Source organism: Myxine glutinosa, chromosome 14 (assembly GCF_964187855.1).
Source record: "Myxine glutinosa chromosome 14, kmMyxGlut1.1, whole genome shotgun sequence".
NCBI classification, from domain to species: Eukaryota; Metazoa; Chordata; class Myxini; order Myxiniformes; family Myxinidae; genus Myxine; species Myxine glutinosa.
The window spans coordinates 78390342-78414637 of NC_136274.1; the positions used below are offsets into that span (position 1 = coordinate 78390342).

The window sequence follows — 24296 nt, forward strand, 5'->3', positions numbered from 1 at the left end:
TGAAAGAAAAGACTAAAGCGATCGGGGAAGAATGAAACCAAAAGTAAGAAATAACAGGTATTTATTAATTATTTACACAACCAAAGAAACCGAAGAAGAAACTAAAGCAATTTACAGTGAAGAGGAAGAAGCAGATACACAGGGCAATTCTTAACTATACAGGCTTAACTTATCCCCAGGACAATACAGACAGAACGAACACACTTACACGAATGGGAGAAATGGCAATGGTAAAGATGGCAGGAGGGGAAGAGTCCAGGCAGATGGTTCGGGAGGAAAGTCCGGGGCAGATGGTTCAGGCGTGGAGGTCCACGCTCACGGTTCATGCTCCGGGCTCGAGGCGAAACGGGGCAAACAGCTTCGCGTCTCACCGACCGGCAATAGGGCCTAGAGGGTCTCGGCCTATTGCCGCAATGCGAGCACCCCCTCACCTCTCTCTCTCGGTTCGGCTGGATCACACCTCTCTTTTGTTACGGGGTCCCCCCACCTTTACCCCTGGTCTCGGTGGACCTCCGAACCCCGAGAGGGTCCCCGGCAGAAAGATGTTTTTATCCCTCACTGGAACCAGCAAATGAAACAGTCGAATCAAATGATGCAACCACACCCGGGTATAAACAAACCATAATATATTATAAATCCCACACAAAGAGCCATACAGCAATGGGGGCAATCCCCCTACTTTCAAATCTTACAATACTATCCTTGTCAAGCCCCTTAACCCCACTCACGGCACCTCCCCCAATGTCTCTGCTCCCCTCCAAGGCGAAGTCCCAGTGTCTCTGTGCGCTCCCGCGATCGGGGAGTCGAGGCCCGGTGGTCAATTGAGGGGTGGACGAGCGAGACGACCCCGAGGTCACGTGCTCAGCCCCCAGCACACAGCGGTGGTGAGGAACCTCACAAAGGGCGCTCTGACGTACACGTTGCGGTTCAACCCGCGAGCCTCCGTATAATTCTCACGTGTCCCTTTCTGGCACAGCCGTTCCGGCAATCCACCAGGGAATAATCCCCAGCCGACACGACGAAAGCCTGTTCCCTGCAGGGTACTCGCGTGGCCAAAATGGCGGATGGCTTTCCCTCCAACCCAGGTTCTCAAGGCCTGGATCCTCTGGGACCTCACTGAGAATACCCGGCGACACAGGCTCCCCGCACTCCGGCAATATTTCTTATCGACCGAACTTCCTTTCAAGGACGCAAGGTTCCCTCGCACTGTACGTCGAACGCTCGGCCCGGAACCTCCACCACCACCACCCTTTTCAATCTCCTCCCACCTCCTTTTCTTCGCTCCACCTCTTCCGGTCTCGATCCGGATTTCCGGCCACATTTTTCCAGGAGCGCTTGGAAATCTTTTACTCACAACAACCCTTTCCCTTAAGTCACAATAAGCATAATATCTAGAATACTTCGAACCAGCAACAATACTTATAACAACAATCATTAAGGCCGAGTCCGTAGCACTTTGTCCTCGTTTTGCTCTGCCGTATCTGCTCTCTCGTATCTGCTCTCTCGTATCTGCTCTCTCGTATCTGCTCTCTCGTATCTGCTCTCTCGTATCTGCTCTCTCGTATCTGCTCTCTCATATCTGTTCCCGCCGAATCTCTTCTCTCTCATCTGCTCTTCGTGCTCCCTCACTCATCTGCATAAGCAGTCCCTCGTAGTTGCTTTTATTACTCGAGGAGGTATCAAGCCGCGGGCTCCGACGGCACGCCTACCGGCTCGCTCACCGTGGTGCTGGTTGGTGGTTCGGGCTTACCGACCACGCCCCTGGCGGGTTGATGACAGGGCTCTTCCTCGCGTTCCGCCCCCTTTTTCCTGTCCTTGGCCTCGTGCGTAATGGAGTTCTGGCTGCTGGCAACGACGTACCACAATTTGGAGAGGGAGAGCAAATGGACGGAATGGGGCCTATCTTATTTGATTAATGCAACGTAGAGTCAAACTATTGGAAACACAGCCTTAACTGAAACACATAATAATGAAATAACTACGAAGAGGGCCTATGGTTCGCTACGTGTTGTTCATGGACTAACTAGGGGACGACCTTTGATCTCAACAATGAAATGGAGGTATTTACAAAGAGAATTATTTACAAAGGGTATATTTACAACAATTTACAAGTGCAGGGTTCTCAAAACCCCAACAATATATGTGGCATTTACTCTTGGCATTACCAATTTTGACATAAAAAGGCACATACAAGCAACAAAAGCAAATTAAACATGACCAATTCTTAAACAACAGGAGAAAGAAGAGGCAGCCTTAAGCAACCTATAAATTGTGATCCACAAACTTTGTCAAGGAACCTTATAGGTGTCGCAACAAAGCCACATCATTGGCAATCTGCTCATTCCTGAATCGTAATTGGCGTGATGTGCTATTATATGGATGCACATGAGCGATTGGTTATAAAAGTATTTCCACGCGAGAACAATGCTTTCTGACCTTTGAGAATAACTTCTGGCAGGTGAAGATTGAGATGTAGTCTGTTCTGGAGGTCGTTGTCTGAGTCGTGGAAAAATAGCTGAACAAACTTTGAGTATCCTGTGGTCAAAGCAACCGTATTTTGTGGAAAAACATTTCAGGTATCTTGAATGCGGGATTCGGCCAGGCATTGTCACCTCATTTAACCCAATGAATGTCATTGACAGAGCATTGTTGTAAGCACAAATGTCCTTCAAGAAGCGATCAACTACAAACAGGTTGTCAATAGTTTTGGTTAGCTGTTGGAGGATGTTGCTCGACATGCCAGCCTAAGAGTTAGGATACATGTTCTCCTTGGGAAATATCATCCGGTGTAGCAATCCCTTTTCTATAAAAGTACAGTTGCCAATCAGTTTTGCGTTCCTGATGCCTCAATTGATTGACTTAAAGTCTGCTTTGTCGTTGCTTCTCTGATTCTGTCCTTGTGCACCAGCTTTGCCAGTGTTAATATATTTTTTTGGAAGTTCACTTAGACGTTCATTGGTTTGCGATTCCCTGACAGATACATGACACTGATTGTCAAATCGCTCTTCATTTTCTGGTACTCTGACAGATGTCTGGCATTTTCTCTGAATGGCAAGACAATCTTCACGATGTTTGGTCATTTTGTGATTCCATGGCAGACGCATGTCATTTTGTATGTTTGGCAAGTCAATCTACACATTGTTACCCTCACCAGAGGGAAGGGTGTTGCATTTTAGTCCGTTTGTCTCTGTTTGCCCGCACAGACTAAATATTATTTTCTCTGCAACCGTTGGTCCGATTGGCAGGAAATTTTCACCAAAGGTGTGCCTCCTCCTGTAGAATTTTTTAATGATAATTATGACGTCATAGGTCACGTGGTATGGCGCCATCTTGGAAAAACTGAAAAACTTTGCACCTCTACATCTCCAAAAGCACTGCATAGACAAAAATTGAGACATTGCTCATTGTAAAGAACTCTCCATTGGGAAGAACATATGTTAAGATTCAATTTATCCGATCAAGATGAAATTTGAGCGTCATCTAGGGATAAATTGGTGGAGAAAAAAATATATTGATGACATCATCGGTCACGTGGTTCGGCCGCCATATTTGTTTTAAGACAAAAGCCTTAAAAACCACTAAAACACGTCCTGGCGAGGGTCTGCAATCTGATTGTTCTTCCTTTTTTGTCAGTTTGTGATTCTCTGGCAAGTCATAATTCATGTCATAATGCATGTTTCACATCTCTGTCTGCTTGGCTTCTCTATAAAGGCAAAGTTATTCAAGCAAGGTTTGACCTCATAGCCGACGTTTCAGGAGTGCATTCCATTTATGAATTGAGGCAAATGGAAGAGACAATTCCATATTTTTGGGAGCCAGTGATATCCTTAATTAATATTCCTTAATTAATATTAATATACCACATTACGAATGTGAGACTGCTTTTATCTTGTTTTTCAGGGCCAGGATATGAATGTGACTTACTTCCCTTGCACATTGCATTGTGGCAAAGCAGTCATTCTCCAATTCGCCAAATACGAATCAAAGTTGAATTTAGCGAATATACTTAATTACATAAAGGGAGTCCCCGGTTTACGAACACAATGTGTTCCTGAAAATGTGTTCTAAAGCTGCATGTTCATGAAGGGCAAATCCACCAAAAATGTTTCCTCAGGGTTAAAAAATGAAAATCTAGATTTGAACAAGATTTTTATGTGGAGTTATTTTGTAATGTCACAATTATAATAATTCATGAATCTTCAGTGCGGACCTGATGCCATGTGACTTGGCAGCTATTTTGTTTTAAATTTGTCAATGTCTATAAGAGGTGAGTCGTTTTCTCTCTAAGATAGGTGCTGAAAAACTCGTTTCTCTTAAATTCTGTGCTAGATTGATTATGCTTGATAATTAGGACATATTAGAGATAATTAGGTGCAAAATCTTTCAGGAAACTTAGGTGGATTTTTCTCAACTAGTACACCCGCAGACTCTGGGAGGGACAGGAAGGGTCATTCCTCTTTGGGGTATTTAGAGTACAGTCGATCTATGGTCAGGTCTCAAGAATATTGGGTGTGTGTTCATTTACCAAGTTTCTTGTGAATAGATCGCCAAGTGGTTTAAGCATTTGAGCAAGCACTCCATTCAAAACCATTAAGGAACGGCTGGCTTGGCAAGCGCTAGCTATCTGCTTGGTAAATGAGCACATCCCGGTATTCCTCCCTTTGTTTGTATTAAACAGCGCGAGCGAGTTTCAAAAGTTCGCTACGAAAAATGCCACAGTAGCGGTAGAAAGGGCCATGTTATGAACTCAACATTTGTGGGGTAAATAGAGTACCATAGATCTTCGCTCAGTTCTGTAAGTAAAACTTACTTCATGGATGTCGGGATTCCTCCAAATTTCTTCATTTTGTGTCATAAACAGCATGGGTGACTGTTTAAAAAGCAAGTCATATGTGTTTGTGGTTTAAATAATTTCTCTTCCTGTAGAGGTCGTTGCTCACAGAAACGCCATTATAACGATAATAAGCTATTTAAACACGTTATCACTGCAGGAAAAACGCCTTGGGAAAGTTGGACATTATTAGTATTAATATTGTTTTGTCATAACATTAATAATATGCGATTATCATTAATTTTGTTATTAACCCTTTGAGTATGGATGACGTCCAGTGCCACAACCCACGAAAAAGTTTTGTGTACGGATGACGTCACTACACATCATCGACTATACCTATAAATAGTCAGTACGTAGTTGCATTCCCGTAATGCCAAATTAATCGCGTACCGGGGGTATTTTTATCAAAAAAAAAAATCCCGCACTCAAAGGGTTAAAAGCGGCTTTGGAAAAACGCCACGATAAATCTTCTTCTTTGGAAAAACGCCACGATAAAGCTAACTTAATATGGTTATACACCTCAACACGCAACTCATTGACGGCAATGGCAGGGAACACCCGCTCGGGGGAGAAAACCCCCTTGGGGAGGGGGGCAAATGAATGCGCTACAACCTTCATTATGTAACCCTTGGTCATTGTCAAGTTTGGTTGAGATTGGATAAGTAAGGATGGAATGGATTGGCATCAAAAATTCATCAGACAGACAGACAGACACAAATGGTGTATTTTAGTATGATAAAGAGCATTAGCGACTGTTTAAAAAGCTAAGCATACGTGTTTGTGGTGTGTAATATTTTTACTTCCTGTAGAAGCCGTTGCTCCCACAGAAACGCCATTATATCTATAAGCTATTGATACACATTATCACTGCAGGAAAAACGCCTTGGGGAAGTGGGACATTATTAGTATTAATATTGTTTTGTAATAACATTAACAATATGCGATTATCATTCATTTTGTTGTTAAAAGTGTCTTTGGAAAAACGCCATGACAAATCTTCTTTGGAAATATGCCACAATAAAACTAATTTAACATTTATATACACCTCAATGTGCAACCCCATTGACGGCAATGGCAGGCAAACGAACTCGGGGGGGGGGGGGGGGGGGGGGAACTTCCTTGGGGAGGGGGGCAAATGAATGCGCTACAACCTTCATTGTGTAACCCTTCATCATCCTGTCAAGTTTGGTTGAGATTGGATAAGTAACGACAGAATGTATTGGTGTCAAAAATTTATCAGACAGACACAAATGGCGTATTTTAGTATGATAAGGAGATATTTATACAAAAAAACCAAAAAAAAACCGTGTTGTTGCATCAGTTATGCAATTTAACAATTTTCACTCAGTGCATTGAAAGACCTTTACACACCCTCCTTTTCAGTATTCTCTGTATTCAAGGTGCAACTTGCTTTACTGTGTAAACAACAATGTTTATTGTGTAAACATTCGAAAGAAACATCTGACTGAATGAATTGAGAAATTTCCGTAACCGACGTAACAAGAGAGAACGTAACTGACATAGCATAATCAAGTTGATCATGTTACGTCAGTTACATTAGCTGATGATGCAACTTCAGTATGATTTCTGAGTTGTATGAAACCCCTTTCCAGATGGGGAAACCTGCCAAAGAAATAATGAGAATATACAGAGCAGAGATGTCTTGTGGAAAACACAATGAAGTTTGTCAGAAGAATGCAGAAGCAAAAAGTAGCCGAGCAAAATGGGATGATCAGAAAAGGATTCAGCATAATGCTAAGGTGAAAATGAGAACACAAAAAAAAAATGAGCCACCAAAAAAATGCAGCAGCTGTTCATGCCACCCCAAACCCAACTCTTCCAAGGAGGGAATGTCACTATCCCTTCTAAAGCAGTTCCATCAGCACAAAGTCTGGGAAAAGCCATGTGACGTATCGGAAATGCATTACCAATAAGTCCCTGGACACAAGCGTGCATTGTCAAGAAGCTGTCAGATAAATTTAGGATCAGTGTAAAGCGAGGACATTCAAAACGAACAAACATAGCGATGGCAGAAACTGAGATGTAATCTGTGATCCTATTCACTACCTCCACCAAATGAATTGAATTGAAGGGGTAGTGTGTGGTGTAATCTCTATCAATGCCCTCAAAGACCATTTGATTTGTTGAACCTTTTTGCTATTCTTGCGATCGTGGAAATCAGCTCTAACAATCTTGTTTTCTAGTTAAATGGAATGCTGATTTTGAAGCAAATTTTCTGATTCTTTTTACGATTAAAGTTTTGTTTGTTAACACCAGATATTCTTTTGTAGGTAAATGAAATAGATTTTTAATGCAACCTTTTGGATTCACTTCATGAGCCGAGTTAAAATGCGTGCTGCCACCGATTTTATCGTCCAAAGCGTAGGTTTTCAACTGTGAATTGATGCCTTGCACAAGTTTGCTGAAAATATTTCAGAAAAAAACATTTTCTAGTCTGCTGTGTAAGTTGTGGCATAACAGAGAAATTGTTAGGGATGGCCAAGTTCAGGTGCTGTTTCATTGTTACTACACGTCAGAGTCTATTTAATTTTTGAAAAGAAAAGATGCACAGACACATAAAACATGCAATGAAGAGAGCGGGAGACAAGAGGGGGAGAGAGGGAAGTACACAAGCACAAAAACAGAAGAGAACAGGGATGTCGGTAGATCTGTGGAAGGGGGAGGGCTGGGGGAGGAGGGAGGGGTACATGGTATGAAGCAAATGAACACTTTGAGGAATGTCAGGAAAGAAGTTGGGGATTTAAAGAGGTGGATTTGGGGTGTTTTAACGGGGGTAGAAGAGATCAAGGTTTTGGATGTGGGAAGATAAGAGATGGTGGTGAAGAGCTGTTTTAAAGACCTGGATGGAGGAGAGGGATTGAAGAGAGTGGGAGTTTGCCCCAGAGGCGGGAGAAAAGAGGAATGAAGGAGTGAAGGTGAGCAGAGAGTCTTGATTATGGCAGTTTCAAGAGAAGGGGGTTGCTGGCACATCTTGTGTGACCTGCAGGGATATTTGGGAGACAGAGCAGGGAGAGCAAGGCTGGAGAGGAGTCGGTAGAAGACAGAAAGACCACCTAACTGCCTGCGGTGAGAGAGAGAAAGGCCCTCAGAATGAGCTTCATCGCGGGGGATTCCAATGATTCTGAATGCTTTGGTTTCAGCCACGTGAAGCCGAGGTAGGTGTAAGGCAGGAGCACCAGCCCAGAGGGGAGAGCAGTATTCCATTGAGCTGCGGATGAAAGCATTGTATGTGGTGAGGAGCTCAGAAGTGCCCAGAAAGGACTTTGCACGACGGAGGATGCCCAGTCGGCGACTGGCTTTGGAGGCCAGCTTAGAAATGGGGTTTTCCCAGAAAAATCATGGCAGAAAGTGAGACCCAAAAGCTTGAGTGACAGAACTTCAAGAGGATTGTTCAGAAAGTAGATGGGAGGGTTGTCCAGACGGTCTTTTCTGAGAGACAAAGTGAGTGTGAGATTTGTCAGGATTGAAAGACATGTTCTACTTGTTTGCCCAGTTTGTGATATTATCCAGGTCTGTAGAGAGTGAAGAGGCTGCTGCCTGCTGATCTAAGGGTTGGGATATGGGGCGGCAGAGAGTGGAGTCATCAGCAAAGAGATGGAGAGGATTTTTCCAGAGTCGGAGAGATCATTAATGAAGACCAGAAAAAGCACAGGGCCCAGAACACTGCCTTGAGGAACTCCAGCCTGAACAGGAAGGGGAGAAGAGAGAATTCCATTCAGGGCCACACGTTGACTGCGACCAGAAAGGAAGTCCGCAAACCATGCGTGGAGGTTTCCATGGATACCATACGAGGAGAGTTTGGTGAGCAGAGCACGGTGCCAGACCGTATCGAAGGCACAAGATATGTCAAGGGAGACAGCTATGATTTCCTGTTTGGCATTGAGGACCTCCATCCATTGTTGAGACAGCAGAAGCAGCATGTCCAGAGTAGAATGACCTGGTCTGAATCCAAATTGATGATCCGAGATCAAGCCATTGGAGAAGAGGAAGGATTTGATGTCAGAAGCAATGATCGATTCCATGACCTTGCTGATAATTGGGAGAAGGCTGATTGGTCTGTAGTTGCAACGATATGTTTTTGCAACTTTCTTGTGTAAAGCGGTAATGTTGGCTGATTTCCAAGCAGATGGCAGATGACCTTGAGCAAAATAGAGGGTGAAGAGAATTGAGAGAGGGTGTGAAAGACTGGGAGAGCAGGATTTTAGGACCCCTGGGCTGATGCCATCTGGTCCAGTTGCAGAATCAGAGTCGAGGTTTCACAGAAACTTCTCCACCTTGTCAGGAGAGAAGGACACAGAGTCCAGGAGCACCTGGGTTCGACTGGGTAAGGTGGGTACAGAGAGAGATGGGTTTGGGACACAAGATTTTGAGGCAAACACAGAGTTGAGGCATTCAGCTATTTTAATTTGAAGTTTATTAAAAAGTACATGTTGGTCAAAGTGAATTCAAATGTTATGATAGATTCGCAAGTGTTACGTTTCAATGTTACATCAGTTTCATGGTTTTTGTCCTATAATACTACACTGGGGTTATTAATCGACTCCAGATAACAAGTAGGTATTAATAAACTTGTACACTAAAGCATTGTCCTTGCCAATGTTGACCAGCATGTTAAATTCAGAAAATTATCCAATGCAACTTGGGGTGTCTCGGATGGGATAACATTTGATGTTATGTCAGTTACAACAATTTGGATGGTAATTCAGCAGAGCTCGAATCTCCAGGATCTGTCAAGTGCTTGCTTTTACATCATATGAGTATGAATGAAGGCAAAAGATCAGAAGTACTCCAATTTAAAAAAACACAGGTTGCCTAATCTTTTGAGAAAATAGATTGAAAAAAATCGTCTGAACATTACGTCTCAGTTACGGTGGAATTGCCCAATAATAATAACAAAGCTTAAAAAGCACTCTCTTCTCACCATGATCACTGGTACTACTTGCTTCATGCTTATCAGACATTGTTAATCATTATTACGGCAAAAAAAATTGCAAAAATGATCACGAAAAGCCTGCGCACATCTGGAGACAAAACACAACATGTACGTACAAATCGTTTTTGGGCAATCAACAGACACGGCAGTCGGTGGAGGTCAACATGTACAAATACAGTACGATACAGAACAGTATAGTATAATGCCTCCAAAAAGGCCAGGTGCATCATGGGAACATGAATGAAACCCTGCTCCACACCCACGCATTGGTCTTTTTCCGTCCGATCTCCTATGCGCTCAGATCAAGTATGTACTCTTCAGTACTCTTTCAGTATGTCCAAAATGCCTATTAAACACTTCTTTTTATGCCTCTGCCCCCGAAGGTTGCCGGAGGCATTATGTTTTATACATAAAATGTTATTAAATACAACAAACAACAACATGCATTTTAAGGCCATTTTCCCTGCTAGAGTGGGGGTTAGCCATAAAATGTTATTAAATGTACTTTTTAAAACAAGAATAAATAAATTTATTGGAGTAGATCAAATGTGTGTAGTGTAAGGGTGACGAGGGATAACATGGTGAAGTAAAGCAGGAAGCCGTCTCTCGTGTTGGCATGGAACCCGTAGGGAGAATGCTTTCCCTCGTGTCCCATGGGGAGAATGCTTTCCCTCGTGTCCCTTGGGGAGAATGCCTTCCCTCGTGGGAGTAGATTTTGATTACCATATACAAGGTTTTCATATAGAGGTACGGTACAAGCTGCGTTATCCGGCACTTTACAAACTGGCACACGAGGGATCTCAATTAAGTTGTTTGCACACGACCACACAGCTAACTTGCCGAGAGTAGTTCCTGATGCTGCTGGCCGTCCTCCTTTACTCGTCCATTACCAAGCTCCGACTGTCATATCGTTTATGGTCATGAGTAAACTTTGACAAACATTACCAAGCAATCTCTACATGATAATCAATTCTGATTCTCAGCTGATATCTTAATTTTGTTACTAATCAAATGATCACATATGCTTTCCAAAACAATGCAAGTACTGAAGTGTTAGTTTATTAACCAAGTGATAAATTTTCAGGTAATTGGAGTTTTAACACATTTCTGTGTTATATCCATCATAAGTTCGGAGAATTTAAAAGCTAAATTTGATTTCTAAACAGTTCATCATTGTCCTTTGTTATTACCCCATAAAAACATTTAAAAAACAAGAAAGAGCAATCAGAGATTGCAGACCCTTGCCAGAACGTGTTTTTTGGTGTTTTTAAAAGGCTTTTGTGTTAAAACAAATAAGGCGGCCAAACCACGTGAACGATGATGTCATATTTTTTTTTCTCCATCTGACGACGTTTTATACTTGTTGAATTATGACGTCATAATGGAGAAACCTATGACATCATAATTAACATATGTTATTCCCAATGGAGAGTTCTTTATAATGAGCGGTCTCAATTTTTTCTATGCAGTGCTTTTGGAGATATAGAGGTGCAAAGATTTTCTGTTTTTCCAAGATGGTGCCCATACCATGTGACCTATGACGTCATAATTATTTTTTTAAATTATACAGGAGGTGCACCTGTGGTGAAAATTTCCTGTCAATCGGACTAATGGCTGCAGAGAAAAAAATTCATCTTGATCTAATGAAATTTTGTATGTGTTGAATTATGACGTCATAATGGAGGAACCCAGGACATCACCATTAATATATTTATTCCCCATGGAGAGTTCTTTACAATGAGCCATGGCTCAATTTTTTCAATGCAGCGCTTTCGGAGATTATAGAGGTGCAAAGTTTTCTACCTTCTGAAACCCAAATTATGGAGACAACAACCAACGACACGACACGACACGACACATACGGCTAATTACTATTGATGGCAGCACACACGCATCAGCTTGAAGAAAACGCATTTTGAAATGTAAAAGTAGGTCAAGGTAAGAGTGGAATGCACTAACCCGAGAAATGGGATCATCATACTCCATTTTAAAAGTCTTCCGTGTGCCCAAAAGAGATCCTTGGCAAACAAAGTCAACGAGTGCCCACATTTCCTAGACAAACAAAAATCATGTTAAAGCTAAGCTGTGCTGCAAAAATAAATAAATAAAGCAACAACCAAGCAAAGATATTCGTAAGGAATGCTGCTCTTACACAACACAAGAGCAAATTAATATAATTTTAAGTGAAAGAAAGCACAAACCTGTAGATTGTTCTGAATTGGGGTGCCAGTAAGGGCGATACGAAACTTGGAAGGAATAGCTCGGACAGCTTTTGCAGTCTGTGAAGAAGAATTCTTTATCTTGTGACCTTCATCAAGAATCATCACATCCTGAAAAGGGGAATCATCGACAATGCAATGCTCAGTAAGCCATCAGGCAGGAGCAGCACACATCATGGATCAGCAACATCAAAACAGGAGCAGAGGCATCATGTAGAACACACCTAGAGTGAAACTCAGGCATCAAGAATCACTCTCAGGCACCGCTCACAAAGAGGGCAGTCCATGTCACCAAGGTTCCACCAGCTGTCCTTTCACTCTGAGCACCTTCCCCATTCGTTTCCAGGATAATTACTTACTTCTACCCCTCCCGTCCCTCACCCAACTTATAGCCACTTTCTGGCACATTGGTGGTAGACAAGAGGCTTTGAGGGTCACTCCTCTCCTTCACTACTCAAGCCATCTAAACATTATTTGTAGATCTGTTTACCCAGCCTTGATCAGCCACGTGAAAGTCTGGATTTTAACAAATAATTCAGAAGTCCTTCAATGTTGGTTCACATACTGCTTCCCACGTTAATGGCACTGTTCCACTCTCGTATGATTGTGGAGACAAGAACACTTGAAGACAGACACAAGTCTTCAACAATGAAGCAGCACACGACGACTGTCATATAAATAACATAAATGAATTGAAACTTGGCAAACAGTATCTACTCAAAACGCTGAATCCCAACTCATTACAGTACAACATACCCAGACAAAGTCTTTTCCATTGTATGTGGCCACCTGGTGCCAGTTATGAACGAGCAATGAGTAGGAGGTAAGGATCACGCCACCAATACGCTGCACGCGCATCAAATTGCGCAAACGCTCAGTCTTGCTTGTTCCATGAAACTCCTTAACCCTGATTCCAGCAGCCCTGCAGGAAGGAGGAGGAAAATGTACAGAAGACTCAGGCACATTATATAAGAATAAACAAGCACAGTATACTATAAAAATCCATAATCAGACACAATATCCTACTATCTATAACTATAAGAGGTGTATATGTGTCTGTTTGTGTAACATGCTAAGGTGCATAATAGAGCTGACACACACACACACACTCACACAGAAGGACATACTGATGAGACAAACACTTAACAGAGTTACTGAGGTTGGTGGAAATGCTGTCACTGCTGTCACTTCTCAGGATACTCAGGGTACCAATGACGTCATAACAATGGTGCTGCTTTTCTCACCGTACTCCACGGGACATTTCCTCAGAAGGATTTTTCTAGACCTAGACCAAAGCGTCGCCTCAGCCCGGCCACTCTGTCGACAGACAGAAATTTCATTATTTGGTCCCCATTGGCTAAACATCAAGCAGAGCCGCCAATCCAGATTTTGGGCTTATTTGCCCTCATCAGGATGGCATACTGCAAAAAAATCTAACCAATGAGGACCAAACTCGTCTATTAATGAGGACCAAACCGCTAAGACAACACCAGGCTTTTCATTAGGGAGAGCAAGGTCCGTTGCAATAGAATCTTCAGAGTTAACCTGAGATTAAATTTATCCCTTTAATGAAAGTTGAAAAAGGAAAAAAAATACAATGTAAATAATTTTATCGATCAATTCTTTCTTCATAATCTTCAGAAGTTGAGGGCCTTACTGGAGGGGAAATATGTGCTGGCAATTATTTTGTCTCCTGGTTTTGATGGATCCAGTTTTGATGAAAGCTAATTTTTTTATCCTTTTTTTTCTTTTCTTTTTTAGGCACCGTCGCTTCCGTGAAAAAAAAAAACATTGCGAATCCTCTTGCTCTTCTTTTGTCTCCCTTTGATTGCCTTGTGAATTTTTTCCTTTCTAGATTGATGACCTCAACCAGAAGATCTTTGACTTGAAGGGGAAATTTAAGCGGCCTGCGTTGCGGCGCGTGAGAATGTCCGCGGATGCCATGCTGCGGGCACTGCTTGGATCCAAGCACAGGGTGTCTCTGGACCTACGTGCAAACCTCAAGTCCGTGAAGAAAGATGACACTGAGAAGGTGAAAAAAGTCCAAAGTTATCTTTTGTTGGTTTTATCCATAATAGTGCATCACAACCACAATTTATCCTTGGTTGTTTTCTTTAAACATCCAAGTTCATTAAAAGGGTTTTTCTTATTATAAACAATATACGTATTCGTATGGCTTACAGGTTTTCAATATCACTCGAGTCTTAGTGATTCATACATATTCAGCATATTATTTGATTCATAACAAAAACATCCTGGAACTTTTAAAGCATCTCTATATATAAAGGAGGAGTGTCTGTCTGTCAGTCTGTCTTGATGTCCGCTTATAACTCAAGAACTACACATCGGAGAAAAGTTTTAGACAGATTCGGAATCAGCATAAAATCCCGGTGGTTATAGGCGACTTTTTATTTTAATATCGATGGTTTAAAAAACCGCACCAGCTGCAATTCCGTGGTGTAGTTTGTGGCGGCGCTATTGCCCCTTTCCGATCCCATGATGCATTGCGGTTCCGATTCGCGATGAGGTCTATGCGCTATCACCGACACTTTTCCACCTTTTCCATACCTTTTAATCAGATTTACCTTATCGTCCATCGTAACCACATTACGCTTGGAAACACTAGCATTATCCTTCTTCGGACCCATGGCTAACACAGACAGAGTAAAGGAATACTGTACGTCGCCTCTGTTGTGAATGCGAAGCAGCGGTTGCGCGTACGTACAGTATACTGTACGTACATATTTATATATTTTTAATGTGCTTTTTATTGTATTTTAAATTGTTTTTTAGCTTCTTTTATTGTTAATTTATGTACTATTTTATTTATTTTAAATATATTTTTAAGGAAAACAAATGTTTTCACGTCCGTAGGAGTGACGTAAAGTCGCACATAATGACAAAATGCGCGTCATTTTTTTGCGCCAAGAACGAATAAACGGTTTTTTTTTTTAGTTGAGATTTTATTGGAATTCAAATTTCATTAAATTCCAACTGTTGGAAACAATAATTATTTCAACTGTTGGAAATATTTTTTTGGTTAACCAACGACGGTCGATTTAATCTCGACCTTCCCCAAATGCGGAAGAGTGTGGCGCTGCAGGAGCGCGGGTGAAACCCAGGAAATGCACGTTAGTGTTCACAGTGGAAATGCCCGTTAACAGCATCGTGGTTAACGGCATCGTGGTTAACGGCATCGTGGTTAACGGCATTGCTACGAATTCCTTCTGGGAATCTGACCCAAGCCACAATCTCCCAAACCCATATCCGTGCAAGTCCTTCTCTCCCAGACACGGTAATGACTAACGTACCCTCCGACCTCCCCTCATCCTGCTTCCAGGCCCTGGGCTCCTCTGGCTTTGCCGATTGTGAGAGTCCAAAGCTTTTTAGCTCCAGTCAGAGCTGACTCGGTGCTGCAAAGTCTGCCATTTCAATCGTTGTGGGACGGGTCGGGTGTTGTGGGACGGGTCGGGTGTTGTGGGACGGGTCGGGTGTTGTGGGACGGGTCGGGTGTTGTGGGACGGGTCGGGTGTTGTGGGACGGGTCGGGTGTTGTGGGACGGGTCGGGTGTTGTGGGACGGGTCGGGTGTTGTGGGACGGGTCGGGTGTTGTGGGACGGGTCGGGTGTTGTGGGACGGGTCGGGTGTTGTGGGACGGGTCGGGTGTTGTGGGACGGGTCGGGTGTTGTGGGACGGGTCGGGTGTTGTGGGACGGGTCGGGTGTTGTGGGACGGGTCGGGTGTTGTGGGACGGGTCGGGTGTTGTGGGACGGGTCGGGTGTTGTGGGACGGGTCGGGTGTTGTGGGACGGGTCGGGTACTGTGGGACGGGTCGGGTACTGTGGGACGGGTCGGGTACTGTGGGACGGGTCGGGTACTGTGGGACGGGTCGGGTACTGTGGGACGGGTCGGGTACTGTGGGACGGGTCGGGTACTGTGGGACGGGTCGGGTACTGTGGGACGGGTCGGGTACGTGGGACGGGTCGGGTGGGTGGTGTGGGACGGGTCGGGTGGTGTGGGACGGGTCGGGTGGTGTGGGACGGGTCGGGTGGTGTGGGACGGGTCGGGTGGTGTGGGACGGGTCGGGTGTTGTGGGACGGGTCGGGTGTTGTGGGACGGGTCGGGTGTTGTGGGACGGGTCGGGTGTTGTGGGACGGGTCGGGTGTTGTGGGACGGGTCGGGTGTTGTGGGACGGGTCGGGTGTTGTGGGACGGGTCGGGTGTTGTGGGACGGGTCGGGTGTTGTGGGACGGGTCGGGTGTTGTGGGGCGGGTCGGGTGTTGTGGGACGGGTCGGGTGTTGTGGGACGGGTCGGGTGTTGTGGGACGGGTCGGGTGTTGTGGGACGGGTCGGGTGTTGTGGGACGGGTCGGGTGTTGTGGGACGGGTCGGGTGTTGTGGGACGGGTCGGGTGTTGTGGGACGGGTCGGGTGTTGTGGGACGGGTCGGGTGTTGTGGGACGGGTCGGGTGTTGTGGGACGGGTCGGGTGTTGTGGGACGGGTCGGGTGTTGTGGGACGGGTCGGGTGTTGTGGGACGGGTCGGGTGTTGTGGGACGGGTCGGGTGTTGTGGGACGGGTCGGGTGTTGTGGGACGGGTCGGGTGTTGTGGGACGGGTCGGGTGTTGTGGGACGGGTCGGGTGTTGTGGGACGGGTCGGGTGTTGTGGGACGGGTCGGGTGTTGTGGGACGGGTCGGGTGTTGTGGGACGGGTCGGGTGTTGTGGGACGGGTCGGGTGTTGTGGGACGGGTCGGGTGTTGTGGGACGGGTCGGGTGTTGTGGGACGGGTCGGGTGCTGTGGGACGGGTCGGGTGCTGTGGGACGGGTCGGGTGCTGTGGGACGGGTCGGGTGCTGTGGGACGGGTCGGGTGCTGTGGGACGGGTCGGGTGCTGTGGGACGGGTCGGGTGCTGTGGGACGGGTCGGGTGCTGTGGGACGGGTCGGGTGCTGTGGGACGGGTCGGGTACTGTGGGACGGGTCGGGTACTGTGGGACGGGTCGGGTACTGTGGGACGGGTCGGGTACTGTGGGACGGGTCGGGTACTGTGGGACGGGTCGGGTACTGTGGGACGGGTCGGGTATGTGGGACGGGTCGGGTACGTGGGACGGGTCGGGTACGTGGGACGGGTCGGGTACGTGGGACGGGTCGGGTGGTGTGGGACGGGTCGGGTGTTGTGGGACGGGTCGGGTGTTGTGGGACGGGTCGGGTGTTGTGGGACGGGTCGGGTGTTGTGGGACGGGTCGGGTGTTGTGGGACGGGTCGGGTGTTGTGGGACGGGTCGGGTGTTGTGGGACGGGTCGGGTGTTGTGGGACGGGTCGAGTGTTGTGGGACGGGTCGGGTGTTGTGGGACGGGTCGGGTGTTGTGGGACGGGTCGGGTGTTGTGGGACGGGTCGGGTGTTGTGGGACTGGTCGGGTGTTGTGGGACTGGTCGGGTGTTGTGGGACTGGTCGGGTGTTGTGGGACTGGTCGGGTGTTGTGGGACGGGTCGGGTGTTGTGGGACGGGTCGGGTGTTGTGGGACGGGTCGGGTGTTGTGGGACGGGTCGGGTGTTGTGGGACGGGTCGGGTGTTGTGGGACGGGTCGGGTGTTGTGGGACGGGTCGGGTGTTGTGGGACTGGTCGGGTGTTGTGGGACTGGTCGGGTACTGTGGGACGGGTCGGGTACTGTGGGACGGGTCGGGTACTGTGGGACGGGTCGGGTACTGTGGGACGGGTCGGGTACTGTGGGACGGGTCGGGTACTGTGGGACGGCTCGGGTACTGTGGGACGGCTCGGGTACTGTGGGACGGCTCGGGTACTGTGGGACGGCTCGGGTACTGTGGGACGGCTCGGGTACTGTGGGACAGGTCGGGTATTGTGGGACGGGTGATGTTGAAGTGATCGTCAGAACGATGTTGTATCGAGACCAGAATCCCGCTCGGTTGACAGTCACACTGCCAAAGATAGGCAAAAGTGTCCTCAAGAGGCGGCTGGGAAATCACACCTTCGGGTATGGACGTTCAACGGCTCCCAATCGACGAACCGCAAATTCCCACTCAAAATCCACGTTACACACACACACCAGATTAACGTCTGGATGGTTGTGAAAATGGTTGAAGCGAGGTGAAGAACCTGGAGCAATGCGAAATCAGGCGCGAGACAAAACGGCCAACGGTCCGTTCTCGAGACGTAACGGCACTCTAATGATTCTCTTCGGAATCAACCGCAAAACCTGTCACGCAGGTTTATCTGTCACAGCGTTAACAACTCTGTCGCAGGAATCCCTTTCCCAGGAAACCCCAAAGTTAACCAGAAATGTATACCAAGAGATTTTGAGAAATTGAAAATTGACAAAACGTCATGTAGGCAATGTACTGTGATATTGCTCTAAAATATACATGTTCTTTTCATCATATATTTGTCTTCTTCTTATTCAACCCGGGCGAAGCCGGGTACCTCAGCTAGTATATATATATATATATATGTGTATATGTATATATATATATATATATATATATATGTGTATATGTATATATATATATATATATATATATATATATATATGTGTATATGTATATATATATATATATATGTGTATATGTATATATATATATATATATATATGCTAATATATATATATATATATATGCTAATATATATATATATATATATGCTAATATATATATATATATATATGCTAATATATATATATATATATGCTAATATATATATATATATATATGCTAATATATATATATATATATATATATATATATATATATATATATATATATATATATATATATATATATATATATATATATATATATATATATATATATGCTAATATATATATATATATATATATATATATATATATATATATGTATATGTATATGTATGTATATGTATATGTATGTATATATATATATATATATATATATATATATATATATATATATATATATATATATATATATATATATAAAGGAGGAGTGTGTGTGTGTGTGCGTGTGTGTGCGTGTGTGTGCGTGTGTCTGGATGTCCGCTTATAACTCAAGAACTACACATTGGAGAAAAGTTTTAGACACAGATTCGGAATCAGCATAAAATCCCGGTGGTTTTAGGCTACGTTTTATTTTAATATCAATGGTTTAAAAAAACCGCGCCAGCTGCAATTCCATGGTGTAGTTTGTGGCGGCGCTAGACGTTTGGGGTGTATTGCAATGGTTTGTCGGGTTTGGCTGTGGGTCCAGAATAGCTCCCATTTCCTGATGTTCTTCCACTTTTATTTTGATTCTTCTGTTACAACGCCTTCCTTATCTACCTTATATCCCCCCGACGAGGCCTCTACATAATTTCATGCGGCAGAATTTCGTGCATTTTGAGTGAAAGAAGTGAGACGAAGTTGTAGGAGGAAGAAGAGGCGCGGTCACTGTGGAGGCCTCGATCGTGAGTGGAAATGGCAGGAATTACGTTTGTATCGCAAAGTAAAGGATCTGCATTCATTTCTGAACTTGCATTGGTGGATTGTTATACATCTGCATTATTTTTCAAAAAAAAACTTTATGTTGAACTTGAAGGCTCCAAGCACGGACTATATACTGTATATAGCCCTCATTGAGATAAAAATAAAAGTAAAAAGCCTGCTATCGCTTGCCAAGCTAGCCGTTCCCCCCCTCCCCCTCCCCTCTCCCCTCCCCCCTCTCCCCCCCCCTCTCCCTCCCCTCCCCCCCCCTCTCCCTCCCCTCCCCCCCTCACCCTCCCCTCCCCTCCCCCTCCCCTCTTTGTATGTCAAGAGGAGGATTTTGTACTGGATTCTCTGGGGGATGGAGAGCCAGTGAAGCTTATAAAGGACGGGGGTGATGTGGTCACGGGTCCGGGAATGGGTGAGTAGACGGGCAGCGGAGTTCTGAATGTATTGGAGTTTATTGGTGATTTTTGAGGGTGAACCATAGAGGAGGCTATTGCAGTAGTCCAGATGGGAGGTGATGAAGGCGTGGATGAGGGTTTCTGCAGCCGTGGAGGAGAGGGATGAGCGGAGACGGGCAATGTTTTTCAGGTGAAAGAAGGCTGACTTTGTGATCTGTTTAGTGTATTTGTCGAAGGAGAGGGTTTGGTCAAAGATGATGCCAAGATTCCGGATGTGAGGGGAGGTGGATACTGGGATACCGTCGATGTTGAGGGCAAAGTTATTGGTGGATTTTATGAGCGTTTTTGGGCCAATGATGATTATTTCAGATTTATCATAGTTAAGTTTGAGGAAGTTGATTTGAAGCCAGGATTTTATTTCAGTGATGCAGTTTGTCAGGATAGAGTGGGTGGCGGTGGAGATGGACTTGGTGGAGATGAAAAGCTGGATGTCATCGGCGAAGCAGTGGAATTGGAGACCATGACGGCGGATTAAGTGACCGAGGGGGGACAGGTAAAGGATGAAGAGGAGGGGGCCAAGAACTGAACCTTGGGGGACACCTTGGGGGAGGGGAGCAGTGGGGGATTTGCAGTTATTGATGGAGATGAACTGGCGTCTGTCAGAGAGGTATGATTTAATCCAAGAGAGGGCAGTGCCAGTAACGTTAAAGGTGGTTTCAAGTCGGGTGAGGAGGATGGTGTGATCTATGGTGTCAAAGGCGGCGCTGAGGTCGAGGAGGATGAGAATGTTGAGGTTGCCAGCGTCAGAGGAGAGGAGAAGGTCATTGGTGATTTTGAGGAGAGCAGTTTCAGTACTGTGGTTGGAGCCGGAATCCGGATTGGAATGTTTCATACAGGTTATTAGCAGAGAGGTGATGTTTGAGTTGAGCGCCTGCAGCGCGTTCCAAAACTTTCGACAGAAAGGGTAGGTTGGAGATGGGTCTGAAGTTGTTTAGGGTGTCGGGGTTTAGTCCAGGTTTTTTCAGAATGGGGGTAACAGCAGCAATTTTGAGGGATGGTGGGACGATGCCTGTAGACAGGGAGGAGTTTATTGTTGCAATGATAAGTGGAGAGAGAGCAGGAAGGGAGGCCTTGACAAAGCTGGAGGGGATGGGGTCAAGAGTGCAGGTGGCAGTTTTCATTCCTATGAGGAGTTCAGAGAGGTCAGTAGGGGAGATTGGGGAGAACTGAGACAGGGGATGGCAGGATAAGGGGGGGCAGGTGGTTTGAGGGGGAGCGGGTGCGGCGGTGGTCAAGCTGTTGTAGATGTTTTCAACTTTGCGTTGGAAGAATGAAAGGAAGGAGATGCAGTTGTCTACTGTGAATGACTGGGTGGTGGTGTTCAGGGGGCTGAGGAGTTTGTTTATTGTAGAGAAGAGTGCTTTTGGGTTTCCGGAGCCAGAGTGGATAATTTGAGAGTAGTAGGCGGAGCGGGCGCGGGAGAGGGCATCTTTGTAGTGTTGTATGTGGTCCTTGTAGGCTTGGGAGTGAATTGTGAGACTTGTTTTATTGCAGAGTCTTTCAAGTTGGCGAGCACGAGTTTTCATCAGGCGGAGTTCAGGGGTAAACCAGGGAGCAGAATGGGTGAAAGAAACTGTTTTGGTTTTTATAGGCGCAAGTTGGTCAAGGCAGGAGGAGAGAGTGTGGTTGTAGTAGTCAGTGAGATCAGAAGGGTTGTGGAGGTCAACGAAGGGAGAAGTGGACATTTTTTCAGAGAGGGTGGATGAGAATCAGGTAGGTGAAAGAGCGTTTAGCTTACGGAAGTTGATAGTGCGATAATGCCTTGGTGTTGGGGCTCCCATTTCTTGGTGTTGGGAGATGCCTCCCATTTCTCTTGATCATCTTTGAGATGTTTCTACACCTTGATTTGAGTCCACCTGTGGTAAATTCAATTGATTGGACAAGATTTGGAAAGGCACACACCTGTCTATATAAGGTCTCACAGCTGACAATGCATATCAGAGCAAAAACCAAGCCATGAGGTCGAAGGAACTGCCTGCAGAGCTCAGAGACAGGATTGTGTCGAGGCACAGATCTGGGGAAGCCTACAAAAAAATCTCTGCTGCATTGAAGGTTCCCAAGAGCACAGTGGCCTCCATAATTGTTAAATGGAAGAAGTTTGGAACAACCAGGACTCTTCCTAGAGCTGGCTGCCCGGCCAAACTGAGGAATTGGGGGAGAAGGGCCTTGGTAAGAGAGATGACCAAGAACCCGATGGTGACTCTGGCTGGGGGCCAGAGATCCTGTGTGGAGATGGGAGAAACTTCCAGAAGGACAACCATCACTGCAACACTCCACCGATCTGGGCTTTATGGCACAGTGGCCAGACGGAAGCCTCTCGTCAGTGAAAGACACATGAAAGCCCGCTTGGAGTTTGCAAAAAAAAGCACCTAAAGGACTCTCAGACTGTAAGAAACAAGATTTTGTGGTCTGATGAAACCAAGATTGAACGTGTGTGTGTGTGTGTGTGTGTGTGTGTGTGTGTGTGTGTGTGTGTGTGTGTGTGTGTGTGTGTGTGTGTGTGTGTGTGTGTGTTTGTGTGTGTGTTTGTGTGTGTGTGTGTATGATCGTTTTTAAGGCCATTTTCCCCACTAGAGCGGGGGTTAGCCTTGCGGGCCCCATGACAATCTTGGTTCCCTGTTTGAGGCAATGTTTTTATGGCCGGATGCCTTTCCTGACGCCAACCCTTAGTCGCCTCTTACGATGCGCAGGGATACGGTGTACCTATTCTAAATCACATGTAATCGGTGTATGTATGTATATCATCAAAACTAAAAACACTGAACAAGACAACAGAGAAGTTGGGACTGTTTATCAAATAAGGAAAGAACAAGTACAGATACATTCAAAGTACACCGCCCCATGCCAAATAATTAAATATGCTGCAGCGCGGCATTGCCGGGGCGCCTCTGGCGCCCGACAATACCGCAGTGCAGCTCATTGAGGCTGCATTGGGAGGGAGAGGGTGTACACTAATTGATTGATTAATTGTATAATTAAAATCAATAAAAGATTATCACAAAATATTTTCATAATCAATTGGCTAATCGCATAACTAAACCACGAGTGCTTCATCCGAAGATGTATCTTTTAGAAATTTAATTAAATATATAAGGTCTCGCGAGGTCTCGGCGAGGTCACGTCTTTTCGAAGCTGCTCCATGCGCTCACGCTTTCGAAGCCAAGTGATATTTCTCAATCGTGTTTTTGTCGAGACTGTATCTATCTTTCGGTGTATGTACCTATAGCGTATCTTTTGGAAAATTTTCGGTGCTAATTTTTCGTACATATATACACAATCGTCGGTTAATGGTATCGAGTATTCTGCGGTCTAGTACTCGTAGGCTTGGACTACCGTACCGTCTCCGACCTTGTGGTTTGTTTTTCTCTCAGCGATTCGTCGAATGCGCTGAAATTATTTTCGTTCACTGTTTCATACCAGTCGTTCACCCCGTACCTCCTTGTTTAATATCTGTAATCACCAAAAAAAAAAAAAAAAAAAAACCCCAAAAAAACTATTTCCTTCCCAGGTCTTATTCGTTTATTTGTTCTTTTTGTTCGTTCGTTCTTCGTTCGCGATCACGCGGTTAGAAATGTATAATCTCTCCCCTGAACAACTATTTTCTCTCATATATTATAACACCCTTTTCTTCTTTTCCTACAAAAGGATGCTTTCGTCTTGCTCACCAAATCTATTCATTCCAAAAAATATATATAATACCATCTCTTACAGTTCCTCCTTTCTACATTCCCTAAACTATCCAGAACTCCATCCCTCCTCCAGTGTCCTCAAACGTATTTTTGACTCGAAGGTCTCAAACTCATTTTGCAAAAAATGTTCGTTTCCCATGAATCGTACACTTTTCAAAATCCAATCTCACCCCTCCCCTCCAAATCCTCCCCATCACCCATCCCTTTCAAATCTCCCCCCTTGCCCCTTCCCTCCCCTCCCTCCTAAACTCCCCCCACACCCCTCCCCTCCGAGACTCTCCCTCGCTCCTCCCCTCCTCCTCAAAGCATCCTCCCTGCTTCTTCCTCCTTCCAACTTTCACCTTCATCTCCCCAAACCTTCTGCCTTGCTCTTCCCCCTCCTCAAATAACACCTCACTGTGCCTCACCCAATCTCCATCAAACCTTTTGTCCACCCCATTCTTCCCTTTCTCCAAGCTATTCTGAAATCTCTGACACACCTTCAACAGCTCTCCCTACCTCTTCCTCCTCTTCCACATCTTACCCTACCCCTCCCCCCCCCCTGTTCTGGACCCGATGCTCCCCCTTCCTCTTCATTAACGGTATGGACCTCAAACATCCGGGGCCTTCGCTCAAACTTGACTGACCTCTCCATACAGGTTGCTTCTGACAAACCAGATGTGATCTGCTTAACAGAAACTTTCCTCCTTCATGA

At 45.4% G+C, this 24296-nt stretch overlaps 1 protein-coding gene across 5 annotated transcripts in view; it reads right to left on the reverse strand.

Annotated features, from left to right (window-relative positions):
• LOC137439948 (DNA excision repair protein ERCC-6-like) overlaps positions 1-24296 on the reverse strand; it is a 173315-nt gene that overhangs the window by 109486 nt on the left and 39533 nt on the right. For all 5 annotated transcript variants that reach the window (XM_068136234.2, XM_078768339.1, XM_068136232.2 and 2 more), the window contains exons 5-7: positions 12764-12929; positions 11990-12118; positions 11748-11840 (exon numbers count right to left, since the gene is read on the reverse strand). In XM_068136234.2, the coding sequence (XP_067992335.2) occupies positions 11748-11840; positions 11990-12118; positions 12764-12929 (388 nt within the window). The remainder of the gene's footprint in view (positions 1-11747; positions 11841-11989; positions 12119-12763; positions 12930-24296) is intronic.